The following is a 14,971-nucleotide window of genomic DNA, read 5'->3' as shown; positions in this document are numbered from 1 at the left end:
CCTGCTCAGAAATAAATCAGGGTAGTCAGGATGAAGGAAAGTGGACATCAGCTGTGGAAAAGAGTACAAAAGTATAACAAAAACCAGTAACACAGAGACAAGCCAAGATCAAGCACTTCAAGCATTCCATGTTCAACCCATGCATTTTTCCCCTCTATCTATCAAAAACCCAAGCACCTCACAAGTGCCTGTGTCCACCTCACCTGTCTAATTCAGAGCTCACTGCAGGCTGATGGTCCCATCTAAAATTACTCATCATTACACTAAGAACTACATTTTCCTCTTCTCTAATCAAAAGGGTTTATTTTCAACAGTGTGCTGGACCACTTATTAAAGAATTTGCTTCTTTACAAAAAAAAGTGACTGTTACAATTTCAGCTTTCCTGAAGAAAAATCTCAGCCCTGCTGCTGCAGAACTACTCTTGGGAGCAACAACTCTCAGAAAGTCCAAGTGACACCTTGCACCTATGGAAAACCTGACAGAGGACATCTGGGAAATGTGAATCTACACCATGAAGTGATAAAGGTGTGGACTTAATAATATCTGACCTTTTTCTAAAACACACGTTCCTACTTCTGCTGCCAAAGTCGTCGATTTTCTTTTCCTCAAAACTCTTTTCCATTTCCCCACCCAGCCAGGGCCTGGCTGAAGTTGCCTCTCCCTCCTTGGCCTTCCCAAGAAGGAGTTAATTGGATTGAGTGGCTGTTGCTGCACTCTTTCACAGAGCCCGGCAGCTGGCTCCAGCACTGGAGACCGAGTCCAGTTTTCAGGGGAAGATATAGGCAAGCCAGAAGTATGGGCTGGCAAGCTGAATTGCTCGGAAAAAAGCACACAACTGAAGGCTGAGAGCTCAGAACAGGAGCCAATGAAGCTGTCCACATTCTAGGCACACACCACCAGTGTGGTGGGAGGAAACAGGCAGCCAGTCCACCAGGAAAATCTGATGGTGTGAAAGGCCTGCAAGTGGATTCAGTCAGTGAAAAACAGTGGGAGAATGGTAAAAGGGGAAAAACCCAGGAGAAGAATAAAAGACTTCATCCTTGAAATAGTTTTCAGCATGTCTGGATGCAAAGACTGATATGGAAAGTATCACTTAATTTATGTAAATAAGACCAAAGTTATAAAAAGCACACTGGGATGAAAGCAGCCAGGTTTTCCAGACAGTGGATTAAGTTAACTCAGTTCCAGTGTTTGGTTCTGTACATTACCAACTCTGCATACAGTCTGGGTCCAATATTTCCTTTAAACCAGATTTATTACCACAAATACAAAGCACAGTAAAATAAAACAATTAAAGCTAAAATACTGTTTCAACTCTTTGTTGCTTGACCAAATATTAATGGTGGTGGTAAATGTAATGAAAGCCCCAATCTTTTAACTACTTGCAGCTGTCTCTTTTTATTTAAAGGAACCAGCAAGACTCTTGTCATTTTGGGAACCACAGCTCATACTAAAAGACTTTCATTGTTTCTTACCCAATCCTATTGGAATTCAGTTAACAAGTATCAGAGAACAAGGCCTATCAAAAATGGAAATAAATACCACACAGAGAATGAGTGTTTCTGTAAAAATACTGCAGTTTTCTTTGGATCAGAGGAGTTTATAAATGGTACAGTGCTAAGACTATTAAAAAAACCTGAGGTGATGTTAATCAGGTTCTGGAAAAATATCTCCAGGACAACTGAGTATTATTTTACTGCAATTGTAATTGGGTGTGCAACAGGTGACTAATCCATTGAATGATACTAGTTCACTGATTTCAGTACTACACACAACAGATTCTGCTCAAGCCTATGAGCACTTTATAAATATAATGTTATAAGCACTATGATACAGAGGTGCAGTGAAGGTATGAAGCATTCCTGGCATGTTTCTCCACCTCCCTGCCATGGCAGAACACCAGTGCAGTGATCTCTTGTGCTCTGGTTCATTTCCAAGAAGCATGACCCCTTTTTTGTATAAAAGAGCACAAAGATAAAGGCTCAGATTTAGAAAGACAGATGGGTTTCTATCCACAAGTATCAGATACTGACTGATCCCAGCAGAAGGTAAGTAACCAGATACTTCTGAAGAATGGGACCTAAATTTAAACAGGAAATTAGAGACATTCGCTCAAGTTAGGAGCTAATATTATAAACACTGGGACTCTCCTTAATTAAAAATAAAATTAAAAAACCAATATCAATTGGCCTGTAGCATCTCCAGCAAGGAAGAGCCCTTCAGATGTAACTGATCACTGAATAGAATCTGGGCAATTTTTCACATGTAGCAAAACATCCAAAGGTAAAAAGCATACAAGGAATGTAATGAATTCTCTCATGGATGAGGTACTAATAAACTTGGTGCTGATAAATCTCAGCACCATCAGCATCCTGCAACTATTCCAATGCTGACACCTCTCTTCCCTGTCTGAATCATTACAATTGTTGAAAATAAAGTTGATCCAGACAAGCACAAGGAGAAACAAATGCTGGACTCTCACTTGCAGATGATGGAGAGCAGGATTAACTCTTTTCTAACTGAACAAAAAACCTTCTCTAACTAACAAAGCCACTTTTTTTTTTTATTTTTTTGACTGTGTAACTGTTTACAAACCATGCCTAATCCAATATTAACACTCACTTTTATGGTCACAGAATTTGTTTTTTCAACATTTGGCAAGAAAAAAAGTAAGTATTAAAGCATATGTGCAGCAGGAACACAGCACCTCTAACAGCCCCCACTGCCATAGCTCCTAACCACAGACCTCTAGTTCTCAAGTGAAGTCACTGAGCTTTAAAAAAAAACCCAAACCAAACAACTAAAAAAACTTCCCCAAGCCCAACATTCTGAAGAAAAACACCCTTCTTTTGAAGTCACATGATACAAATTTTTCTGCCACATTTCCTCAATATATGGTAGTAAAGAATGAAAGGAAAATAAAAGAGAAATAAAAATGGAAAACACCGTTAATAATCTGTATTGATGATTAGTTAGAGCTGCATCTTGGAAGCGTTTTTGTAAATGAAGACACTTGCTTAATAGGTGGATATTCAAAATGAACAGGACTAAAAGTTAACACAGGTTTCCACAGCGACTTCACCACCGACAGGACCACACTGCAAAACATGAAACAATTTTTCCCCTATTTCAATCCTGGCACAAAACCCGAAACAAACTGAACTTTCCCAAAATACGAACAGAGTTCTAAGAGGTAGTTCTAAGCAGTAACCAGCCACGATACATCTCAGCTCCCAAAAGACCTTCCAGCATAGCGACATATTTCTAAAATTAATTTTATTTGTACACCAATGCTTTTCCACACACCTCCAGTTTGAGGTAGTTTTCACTGTTCTGAATGCCAAACTAATCTTTTTTTTAATTTACATTTCCAATGTGAATTTTTTACACATACACACCCAATGCTTCCTAAGTACAGTAATCATGGCATGGGGTCAAGGATGCACAAAGTCACAGCCAAATTCAACACACAGTGCCTTAGGCACGGGAATGTTCCTTCTCCACAGCTTTCCATTTTACATACATGCATCAATTTATACTGAGTATTAAAAAACTGACTGAAAAAAGTTTAGGACTATATTCTTCAAAATCACCTTGTTCCAGTGCTAAATTTTCCTTCCAGCTGTCAAACTTTTTTATCCCATAGAAGCTCTACATATCAAATGCATGGCCACAGCTGACAATCTACTTACTTTATGTAATCCAAGAAAAAAAGAAAGGAGTCATAAAATAAAAATACTATTCTTCAGTGAAATGCATCACTTAAAATTCTTATTAAAGTGTGCCAGAATCCACTCAGATTTTTTTTTTTCCAAAAAATTGCATTCCACCAAGTTTTCCATGTTTTTCAACATTGGAGTGAATACTAGAAGTGAATACTTGGGAGTCTTAGTTGTACAGAAGTAGGTGACAAAGAAAATACTGGTTTCAAAAGGCTGTGAATTCACACTTAAATGTAATAAAGTGTTGCTCTTTTGACACAGATTAGTTACACAAGCTGAACACCAAGGGTAATAACTTTTAAAGCACTAAATATGAATAAAAGCTATAAACAGAGCAAGAGGATGCCCATCCTTGAGCAGTGTTCCTGAGGAACAGCTGCCAACACAAGCAGCTCACACACTGATGGATGTACCCAGCCGGCCATAAGCCCACAGCTTTTCATACCTATACAGAAAATAGATGTATTTATCTGCAGAGATTCAAAATATCAAAAAAAAAAAAAAAAAAAAAAAAGGTATGCAGAATTTTTTGCACTAGTAACACTTTTATGATTATATCACTAGACACCTGACAAGTGTTACTCTCTAGCATGACAGTAGTGGGCAACATTCCAGTCAAAATTATGATTGACAGAGAGCCACTGTAAAGGATTTTTTCTGACAACCAGAGTTTTCAATAAACAGTTTATAACCCCATGTAAAAACGTTTCTTCTGTTGGGTATAGCCAGAAAACTTTCTACACTCACAATTAAAGCATCAGCTATCAGCTTTACTGCTCAAGTGCTATCTACTCTAATTAGGAAGTGTGGAAAATGAAGAGGAAGGTGTTTAAGGGCAGTCCTTTTGCTCAGTGAACAACCCTGTGTGAGTTACATGCCATCTTAAGTTGCATGTCACATGCACCAAGATATGGATTAGACCCTTATTAGCGAAGCAAATTTATTCAAAATTTTCTTTATGAGCATGACTTACAGCAGAATGAATGTTTTTTATTTCTCTCAGTGGAAATCTGGGAAACTATTTACAGTCATCCCATTTTCCAGTAAGTTCTACAATGATGATTCAGCCTGTATCATGCTATACATCCTGCAAATACATTGCTCGGACATTCAGCTTTGCAAACTTGGGATCTGCCATAATCCCAAGTCTCCTCTTAACTCACCACATGACCGTGTCACGCACAAATGAAAGTAATTTACCAAGGTCAATAAGGGGAGAGGGGGAAAAGGATTTTTCATAAGGCAGCAAAAAATACAAGAAAAACAAACCAGCAAAAAATTACCCCAAGGCAGCGCTCACATTTGCAGTACACTCACATTTGCAGCATGACTTCGTTCAGATACACTCCATCCACCAGCGCCACGTATTCCTCCAGGTTGGTCCCATTTCCTCCAGCCAGCGGTCCGAAGGTCTTCACCTGGAACAGAACAAGCAGCAGCACCGTGACACCAAGTCCACCTCGCTCCCCTGCCGCAAGGCTCTTCTCAAACAATGAGCAAATAAAACCAGGAACGTGTGAGGGGAAAATGAACGCTTACCCAGGTGACAAGAGGGCTCGACATGAACTGCTCCAGAAGGGGTGTGAAGATCTCGTTCTCCATTTTACAAGAAAATGCAGCAACTCTGATGCAAAATATGCAAAAAATGCAGCAACTCTCTGGAATGCTCCAAGGATTCAGCTGGAGTGAGTGAACCCCATTTTTACCAAGCGATGCAATACCAACAAAAGTCAGTGCACTGGCAAGCGGGATTTATCTTCCTCTTTCAAGAAAGAATGCATTCAAAAGTCCATCTACGCCTATTTCAGCCTTTCCATTGATGCCTCTCCCTTCCTACATAGCGAAGAGGTGGAAGGAAGGAAAGAAAAGAGGGTGGCTGCCTAGCTACTGGGATTCCGCATCAGACAAAAAAAAAAAAAAAAAAAAAAAAAAAAAAAAAAAAAAAGAGAGGAAGTGAAAATCTGCTTCAGCAGCGGCAGCGCCTCAGAAAGGAAGGAGAAATTCCAGCGAAACTCCGCAAGCTCATCCTTCCCCACAAAAAAAGCCCCAAGCCCGGGCGAGGGGAGCAGCGAGGGTAGCGACCCCCGCCCCTCTCGCAGCCAAGCACCCCGGGCTGCGGCTGCACCAGAGCCCGCTGCCCCCCCGCAATGGCACCGACAGGGAACCGGCCCCCGGAGGGATCGGGGGCTATTTTAAATCAGTTCCCTTTTCTATCCCTTCCCTTTTCCACTAAACTACGACGCCAGAGAGCGGCAGGACCGGCACACGCCGCCCGGCCCCGCAGCCTCGCCCTTCCCCCGCGCTGGCCGCTCCCCTCAGGCTCCGCTCTCCCCTCGCCGCTCCCGGAGCGCCCCCCCGACCCCTCCCCAGCTGTTCTCCTGCCGCTCCGCCACCGCTTCCGCGGCACCAGCTCCGCTCCCTATCCCCGTCCTCCCGAACTGCGGGGCCACCTCGCCTCAGCCAGCGGGGCCGCGCCGCATTGCTGTCCTCGTCCTCCCTCCTTCCTTCCTTCCCTCCCTCCCTGCCCGGTCCCCCTCTGCGGCTCCAACGTGCGGATCCCTCCGCCCGGAATCCTTCCGCCGCCGCTCGGGGATGGCGGCACGATGAGAAAGGGGCGGGGCCGCGGCGAAACCGCTGCAGGACTCGCGCCTGGCGCGCGCGATGCGGCTGCGGGAACCGCTCAGTCTTCGGTGTGAGGGGGAAGAGCGCCTCTTCGTTTCCCCGGTCTGGGAATAAAGGTGCCCCTGAGGGATGATAATGCTCTTCCAATCTCCCTTTTGGGGGAACAGAGGTGCCCGTGTGGGGACAACTCAGCGCGGGAGGGATATTCTTCATTTCCCTTAGGAGAATAAAGGTGCCCGTGAGGCAAAAAGTGTAGGAGGGAAAGATGGTCTTTCATTCTCCTTTGCGGAATAAGGGTGCCCGTGAGGGGAAAACTCAGCCCAGAAGAATAAATGTGCTGGTAAGGGGAAAAGCACGGGAGAGAGGGAGAGGCTCTTCCAATCACCTCTTGTGCATAGAAGGTGCCCGTGAGGGGAAAAGGGCGAGAATGAGATGCTCTTCCTTTCCCCTTTGGGGAAGGTACCCGTGAGGAGAAAAGCGTGTGAGGGAGGCAGATGCTCTTCCATTCCTCCCCTAGGAAATAAAAGTGCCCGTGAGGGGAAGACTCGGCGCAGAAGGGCTATTCTCCACTTCCCTTACGAGAATGGCCGTAAAGGGAAAAGCACGTGAAGGTGGGAGAGAGGGAGGTGCTCTCTCATTACACTTTAGGGCAATAATGCCCGTGAGGGAAGGAAAAAGCACGGGAAGGAGAGGCTCTTCGAATCTCTTGGGGAATGAAGGTGCCCATGCGGGGAGAAGGGCGGGAAGGAGATGCTCTTCCTTTCCCCTTTGGGGAATAAAGGTGCCGATGGGGGAAAAAAATCTTGGCACCGGAGGGATATTCTCCATTTCCTTTAGGAGATGGTGCCTGTGAGGAAAAAAGCACGGGAGAGACAGAGGGAGGAAGGGAGAGGCTCTTCGATTCCCCCTTGGAGGAATAAAGGTGCCTGTAAGGGGAAAACTCAGCACGGGAGGGAGGAAGATCTTCTTGCATTCCCCTTATGTGGAATAAAGATGTCTTTGAGGGGAGAAGGGTGGGAAGGAGATGCTGTTCCATTCCTCTCTCAGGGAATAAAGCTAGCCGTGAGGGAAAAGCCCGGTGTGGGACAGAGAATTGCCCATTTAGGCCCGTTTTCCTTTTTCCATGAGAGGAAAAGTGTGGGAGGAAAATACACTCTTTCATTCTCCTTTAGGGAAAAAAGGTGCCCATGAGGGAAAAACTCAGTGCAGGACTGAGATGTTCTTCCATTTTCCTTTTTGCGAATAAAGGTGTCTGTGAGGAGAAAAACTCATACCCTCAGGAAGTGGAATCCAGAAGCAGGGCAGATTTCTCCTCAGAAAGTGGAATCCAGAAGCAGGACAGGTTTTCTCCTCAGAAAATGGAATCCAGACACACCCATGTTAAGGTAAAATCCAACTTTCTGTAAAGATTTTGTGGGGAATCAGAGGATGACAAGCAGTGTGCTGGCCTGATCATTGTCCCTTCCCTGAGCCTTCTCCTGCTTCTTGTGCTTTCAGTATTCAATCCTGCATATATCCATATGCATGGATATATCTGCTTAATACATTATGTGGTTCGTTGGCAAAGCATTTTACAAAATCTCAAACTAAATCCAGCTTCTCTTCTGTGTGGTATAAATTAAATTGCAGCAGCATTTTTTCAAATACCTTTAGTTTTGCACACCTAATAAAAAAAAAAAAAACAAATCGCACAAAACTTTGCAATAGAAGTGACTGAAATTAAGTGTTTTTGAAAAAAATCAAGTAACAGCTAAACAGATAAGGTTTTTCTTAACCCAAATACCAGATATACATTTTTCCTAATGTCCAAGATTGGGAAAAAATCCAATTCCAATCATGACTTGTTGTCCAGAATGCCTAAGTAACAGATCAGAAAAATAAATTATGGACCTTGTAATATTAGTCTGTCTTTTGCATGCTAAGGATTGTTTTTTTAATTTAGACAATGTTGCATAGTTAAAGGACTTTGATTCTCACAGGTTTTTTTTTCAGTAAAAATCAGGTCTTTCCCTCCCAAACTAGATCTCTAGAGTGAACTCAGCCCTCCTGTGAAACAAAAGAAATAAGGAAGGGCAAAGGAAAACTCTGCAGTCTTGGTTTTGAATAAGAACCTGGTGATCCATGGGTGAAATAACTGCCAATAAATTCCCAGCCCTTAAAGGCAGCCACAAAAGCATTTTTGTACAAGCCTGACGAACCAAGCGCTCCGCTCCCTGTGTCTGGCAGCAGTCTGTAAACATGCGATTGTGCCCACAATGCCATGGAACTTCCCTGGCTCATCCCCTTGTTTCTTGTGCTCTCTAATTAGGCAGTAATTACTTTGGCATAAAGCAATTTCTAGGAATTAGAGCCCAGCCAGTAGAAGTTGATAGCCCATGTAGTTGTAACAGCAGCTGGCCCACAGAAACCATTTTATACTGAGATTCCCTAGCATTAAAAATTGAATTAAATGGTTTTAAATGTTTTTGCTTCCATCCACATCATGCAGTTGGCCTGTGTGCTCAGCATTACTGTTGATCACCATTCCTGCAGAAAGAGGGCTACATTTTAGATATGAAATGTATTGTCAGCTGTTTTACCTTGAATGATTTATGGTTCCTTATTTGAACTGGAGATTAGTACAAGATAAAATTTCAGAGAAGGTATCCAGGCGCAGTCAGAGGTGTTTTGTTTTCGGTTTTGGTTTGGGTTGGGCTTTGTTTTCTTTTTTTTTCCCCAAGACTAAGAGCCCTGAAAACCTGTGAAGATACTAAAGTTTCTTCTAAGTAGCTCCCACTTTGTCCCACCAAGTGTGAGAACATTTACCTCCTTTTCAGGTACACACAGACACCAACCAGGATGAACTGCTGCCAAGGCAGATGTTTGCATTGGAGTCAGAGCCAGAAGAACCTGGACTGCAGCTACCTCAGTGAGGTGAGACAACTCACCCTAGGACAGGAAGCTGTCAGCCTTTGATTGCTCAGCTCTTGTTTGACAGACAACCCTTAAAATATATTAAACTGTTTGTCTTTCAAGTTATTTCTCTGATCCCGAGCTGAATACAGAGGGCTTTCATTTTCAGTGTAGCTGTCAGGAGTCCCAGGAGTATTGTTCTAGGAAATACTTAGAAGTCACAGCTCTACAGGACTACATTACTGTAACCTGTAGCTTGTGATATATTTGGCTGCATTGTTTTAGCACTTTTTACCTAGGAAGGCTCCTAAAAGAAATTTTGATGACTGCACTTACAGTGGTCAATCCCAAATGCTTAAGAAGTTGACAACTGAAGTTAGCTGACCCAGAAACAGAGAAGAAACATTATTATAAAACTGGTGTTTTAATAGTTCTAACTATTCCAAGAATGTACATTCAAGAATATTTTGGAACTAAAAAAATTATCCTTTTTATGATTTGAAAAAATGCATAGAGGACAATCTTGTTCTTTCATATCTCATTTTCTGGAACAGCACTGTCAGTATTTAATACAGAGTGTGACCTACTGCTTCTGAACAAACAGATTTAGAGATTACCTTGTTGTTTGAAGAGCCATGTTTGTTCTTGTACAGGTAAAGCACCCCCATCTCCTTTCTTTTGCATCTTCCATGTACCACAAAGACTCTACACAGAAGACATGGAAATTATAAATGATCTGTGCCTAGATCCCAGATCTGCAAATTACAGAGTTACTTCATCTTCTCTGTGAACTTTTTTTTTTTGCTTGTGACATCATTTCCTGTACCTGCTATTGCAAAATAAAAATTGAAAAATAATATCCAGAAAAAACCCGGTGCCTTGAATCTGTAGACAGCAGGAAAGTGTAACCATGTACAGTCCCACTTACCTTGTAAGGGTTTGTCAAAACATTTCTGGTCAGCCCTGCCTGCAGTGAGCCAAGGGAGGGGACAGTTTGGGGAGTAGATGACAACCAACCTTCCCTTTTTAGCTGATGCAAGACGCAGTGGTTTTCTCTTCCTCTCACACATGAGAGCGAAGGAAAGAGGTGACACTGCTCTCGCTGCTGGCTCTGCCTCCCAGTCAGCAATGCTGGGTTAACAGCCTTTGCCTGATGGGACTTCAGAACACAGGAAACACAGGAACTGAGTGTAGATACTTGGGTTCCACAGCAGGGTTATGAAACCACAGCCAAAACTGGAATGTTCTGATTAGGGGCTAGCTTGATAGGATAGTGTCTAGTGAAAACTGCAAGCCAAAATGACAAGGACAGCCATCTTCCTTGTCCTGTTTGCTCCCAGAGAATCCCATTACCCTATCTAACCAGGACTATAGGAATAGATGGGGCAATTAAGAGTAAGGGCACTGAGGGGCTGAGTCTTTTTAAGTATGGCTATGAATTCCTAAAGGTGCCACAAATACAGCAGACTAAAAGTTACTTTTTGTTCCACAGGAGTGGAAAGAAGGGGAAATTCCTCTGTAACATTAATAAAGAACTGAAAATTCCACAACAATTCTTGAAGCTTTCTTCCTTGCTACGGTGTCTGCTCTGACATGACCAAAATTCCCCATCAACTTTAAGGGAACTTCCTGAGAAAATTATAAGTAACCTCAAAATTAGGGTATTTTGAGTGAAAAATTAGGAAGAAAACAGTAGGAGCTTGGGGAAAGTTGGTGTTGTGCATTTAATTTTTTTTACAGATCCCAGACATTTTACAGTTTGTGTCCAATTGCGGCAAATAGCAAGAAATTAGTACAGTGACAGCAGACAAAGAATACCCTGTATGGGTACCAGTGTCAAATGCATCAGAATTTCCTGTTAGGCACAATGTTCATTGCAAGAACAGCTATTAATCATTTCTAGCCATGCCTACCTAACATATCCACACTTTCCTTCGAGGACTACATGGACAGTACCTAAAAGGTGAAACATTTGGTGAAAGTGTCACATTTAATACTGGGATTCATCTGAGGAGGGAGGAGCCTACAGCTTCTTGTTACTCTTCAGTCAGTTGGACAGGTAGGAAGAATGTTACTGCAGCAGGTCAACTGATGTGATCAGAAATAAACCAAGTATTTATCTTGATTTTAAAATTTAATATCCATTCCTATGATTTTCCATAGATTTAAACTCTTAAAAGGGTGTCAGAGAAATACTCTCAAAGAAAATTCATTTGAACTTAGTATTACAATTCAGCTCTTTTTCCTGTTTAGTCAGTAAAACATTTGTTTCCAACTGTCATCTGTGAACTACAAGATTGTCTAATAACACTGTGAATTTCCCTTCGTTATTTGCCACAAATAAAGGAAATAGATTGTTATTTTCCTAAAGCAAGAGCTGAGCATTACAGCAAGAACAGCAGTTTCCAGGACAATAGCTTTGGTACTCACTTCTGTTGTGGCCAGTGGAGTGAGACTGAGCAAAAGCTCTTGCTGACATGCCTTCTGTCAGGCGAGATCCTGCCAGTACAAGCAGTGTTTCTTATGAACTGGGTCAGAAACATGAATTACAGAGCGCACTCTGCACTTCCTCTGACGAGGAGCAAAGTGCAGCCCAGGCTGCTCATTGTTAGCAGACACAGCTGCCTGTGGATCTGTAGATCTGTGGCTTAGGAAGGCAAGACGCTGGAATTGTATCAATAGCACTAGGCCATCTCAGATCCCTGATGTACAGAAATGTTGAGCTGTGTTTCTTCTATGGTGTTTTCCTTCAGCATGGAGCACTCTCCCCATTCAGCTTCACAAAACAGAAGAGGTTTTCAATGCCTGGGAAAGACTTTTGTACCTCTTAAAACTCCATTTGCCTCAGTTTTGCTTTATTATGGCATTAAGTTTACTTTCCTTCACACAACACCAGGTCCCTGGTAATTGGCTCCATGTCCTTTGCCATGGACTCTTGCTGGTGCCTCCCTACTTTCACCCACGTTTTGGAGTCTGGATGTCACTTGACCCCAGCAGCTTGGGCAGTGCTGCCATGAGACCCAGATTTCTGAGCTCAGGAGAGGTTATTAAGTTCCAGAGCCCTGCATCACCTTTGATGTTAGCATGTCTCATTAGAGAGGCATTCCTCACCAGCTGGAGGTGGATCTTCCCAAGGTCAGGAAATAATTAACTGGGTGGAGAACATTTCTGTCCTTGAGATTTCCATTTGTGTATGTGGACTTAGTTATGAAAAAATACACAGCACTAAGAATGCAGCTGTAGTAGAATCACTTCTGTTCAAGCCTCTGCTCTTCTGAGGTCCCTCCCTCAGGATTATCCTATTCCTTTTCATGTCTGATTTTACCCCTAGTTATTTGTCAAATTAAAAGCTGTCTGAAAACAGCTTTTCTCTCCATGAAATACTGGTGAAACAATTAAAAGCTTTTAAGATATCCCTATTTTACCTTTGGGAAAATCATTTCACAAGCTTGTAGAACAAGAAAACACAAGTTATTTACAGAATTACACTAAGAAGACTGATATTAAAATATATGAACTAATAAACAGAAAAAACTATAGGTCATTATAAAGTAATGAATGCTGGATTTAAAAAATAGTAATTAGACTTATTAGACAGCATTCCTGATGAAGCTTCTTGAAAGAGGGTAGATTCCTGGGTTACCTAGAACTGGGAACAGCCTACTCACTCACACCTCTTTCAGACACCACTGTTAATTGTATGACCTCTTTGTTTACATTAAGTCTAGAGGTTTCAATTCACTGTGACACCAGCTGAATTGTGAATTTAATTGGAGATTAACACAAAATTGGAATTCTTACCTATGTTCATCTCATATGCCATTTTTTAATCCAAATCTACCACCCTTTAAAATTTCTTATTGAAGTATTTTTCTACAACAGGTAATTTTTCTTCTACTAAAACCTACAGTGATACATTTGGTCATTTTATTTAGGCTTTTGCAAACCACTGTCATCAACAGCTATTTCCTGCCTATCCCTTTCCAGTGCATAAATATCTCCCTCCCTAGATGCTTCTTGCCAGCTTTATGTACCTACAAATGCTCTATTTTTTCCTAAGGTGGCCATACAATATTGAAGTTCTTTATGATTTTTATATTCCATTCTGTAAAACAACTTCTGAATTAAGTGTACAGTGTGCAGTGGCTGAAAGGTCAAAGGATGGTTCAGCAAATTACTAAATTTCCTTCTAATTTCAGGCTTATACTGAGATGTCAATTGTATGGGTCTTTTAAAATCTATTATGAAGCAATTTAACACACTCCTTATTTTTAATGCTAAAAATAATAAGCAGTTACCTAAAATTACTGCTGAAACAGGGTGCCCGGGGGAGTGGTGGAGTCCCCATCCCTGGAGGGATTTAAGCCATGCAGATGTGGCACTTGTGGTTTAGTGGAGGCCTTGGCAGGGCTGAGGGAATGGTTGGACTCAAAGATCTTTTTCACTCTAAAGGAGGCTATGATTTGTTTGATCTTTTTTAATAACCTGGGTAGGATTAGAATTCTGATTTCTATATATATCAGTCTTGATTTCAGTGCTTGATAATTCTTGTGTGGGCCAGAGAAGGTTTAATTCCTCTTAAGGTTACTACTTTTAAACATTAGTAACAGGTCAAAATATATATAAAGTATTAAAATATAATAGCTGTATTTAATGTACAGAGTAGGAGATTGTAGCCCTTTTCACATAGAAAATGCTCTACTAGAATAACGAATAGTTTGAAATTTATTTCTTCCTGCTATTATGATCTATAGAATATTTTTGATCATAGAATTAGTCCACCTTAACAGTCTGCCTTAAAAGGATGAGATTATTCAGCTTATTCAGGCTCTATCTCTGCAAAAGGAAAACACCTTAACAAAGAATGGTTTGTTGCTGACCTGCAGCTGGTTATGGTATTTCATCTGAAAGCCTATTTAAGTTCTTAATGGTAACATTTATTCCCTCTCCCTCTGAGGAGTATTTTACAGACAAAATTAATTAACGAATGAGGACAGCCAATTTTGTGCTATAGTTGAAGCTGACAGTCACCCAAAAGGGGTGTTGGCAGTAATAATAATCATTATCCCAAAGCACAGAGAGGTCTCTTGCCTCTGATGAGCTCCCTGCTGGAGTTGCAGCTCCCAGCTTGGGTGCCTGTGGAGCACAGAGAACACGGAGCTGCTGGCAGGAAAGCAGAGGCTGCTGCAGAGCGCTTGTGTACTAATAGTGGAAATAGCCCACGAGTAACCTCTGACTCAAATTATCCCACTCTGCTCCCTGGAGACTTCCCCCAGTTCATCCACACTTCGATTAAAGATGACTGACATGCTTCCAGCTTGTGAGGCTTTTTTTGAACATTTCAGAGCTGATGCTTTTGCACTGAGTGGAAATACACATTGCAAATGATTCAGATTGACTTGACTTCATAACTGCTCTGAGCTCAGATCTTCTGCCTTGTCTAGTTCTTTATTTTATTCTTCTGTCCTGATGCAGTTAAGTGGAAGCAGAGAACAGTGAAGTATTGGGAGTTCTGTAGCTTCCTCTGTACCACCTACATGGACTGTGTTTAAGAAATTAGTCAGGCATTTAGGAACTGCTAATCCTTCTTGTGAAGAATACAAAGCTTGTTTCTTCCAAGGAATTCCTCACTCAAGAGCCCATGAAACAGTTCAGTTTCACCTACTAAATATTCTTGCAGCAAGACAAAAAAACCAAAAATAGGTGTTTAATGTAATTTTCTTCCCTTTTGGCT

At 41.8% G+C, this 14,971-nt stretch overlaps 1 protein-coding gene across 11 annotated transcripts in view; it reads right to left on the bottom strand.

The window, feature by feature from the left end:
* Positions 1 to 5,585, bottom strand: part of CCDC88A (coiled-coil domain containing 88A) — a 65,763-nt gene extending 60,178 nt beyond the window's left edge. For all 11 annotated transcript variants that reach the window (XM_053937581.1, XM_053937580.1, XM_053937582.1 and 8 more), the window contains exons 1-2: positions 5,263 to 5,585; positions 5,041 to 5,141 (exon numbers count right to left, since the gene is read on the bottom strand). In XM_053937581.1, the coding sequence (XP_053793556.1) occupies positions 5,041 to 5,141; positions 5,263 to 5,325 (164 nt within the window). In that variant the 5' untranslated portion in view covers positions 5,326 to 5,585. The remainder of the gene's footprint in view (positions 1 to 5,040; positions 5,142 to 5,262) is intronic.
* Positions 5,586 to 14,971: the final 9,386 nt, after the last annotated feature.

This window comes from Vidua chalybeata, chromosome 3 (assembly GCF_026979565.1).
Source record: "Vidua chalybeata isolate OUT-0048 chromosome 3, bVidCha1 merged haplotype, whole genome shotgun sequence".
NCBI lineage: Eukaryota > Metazoa > Chordata > Aves > Passeriformes > Viduidae > Vidua > Vidua chalybeata.
This window is presented reverse-complemented; position numbering and strand designations above follow the sequence as displayed.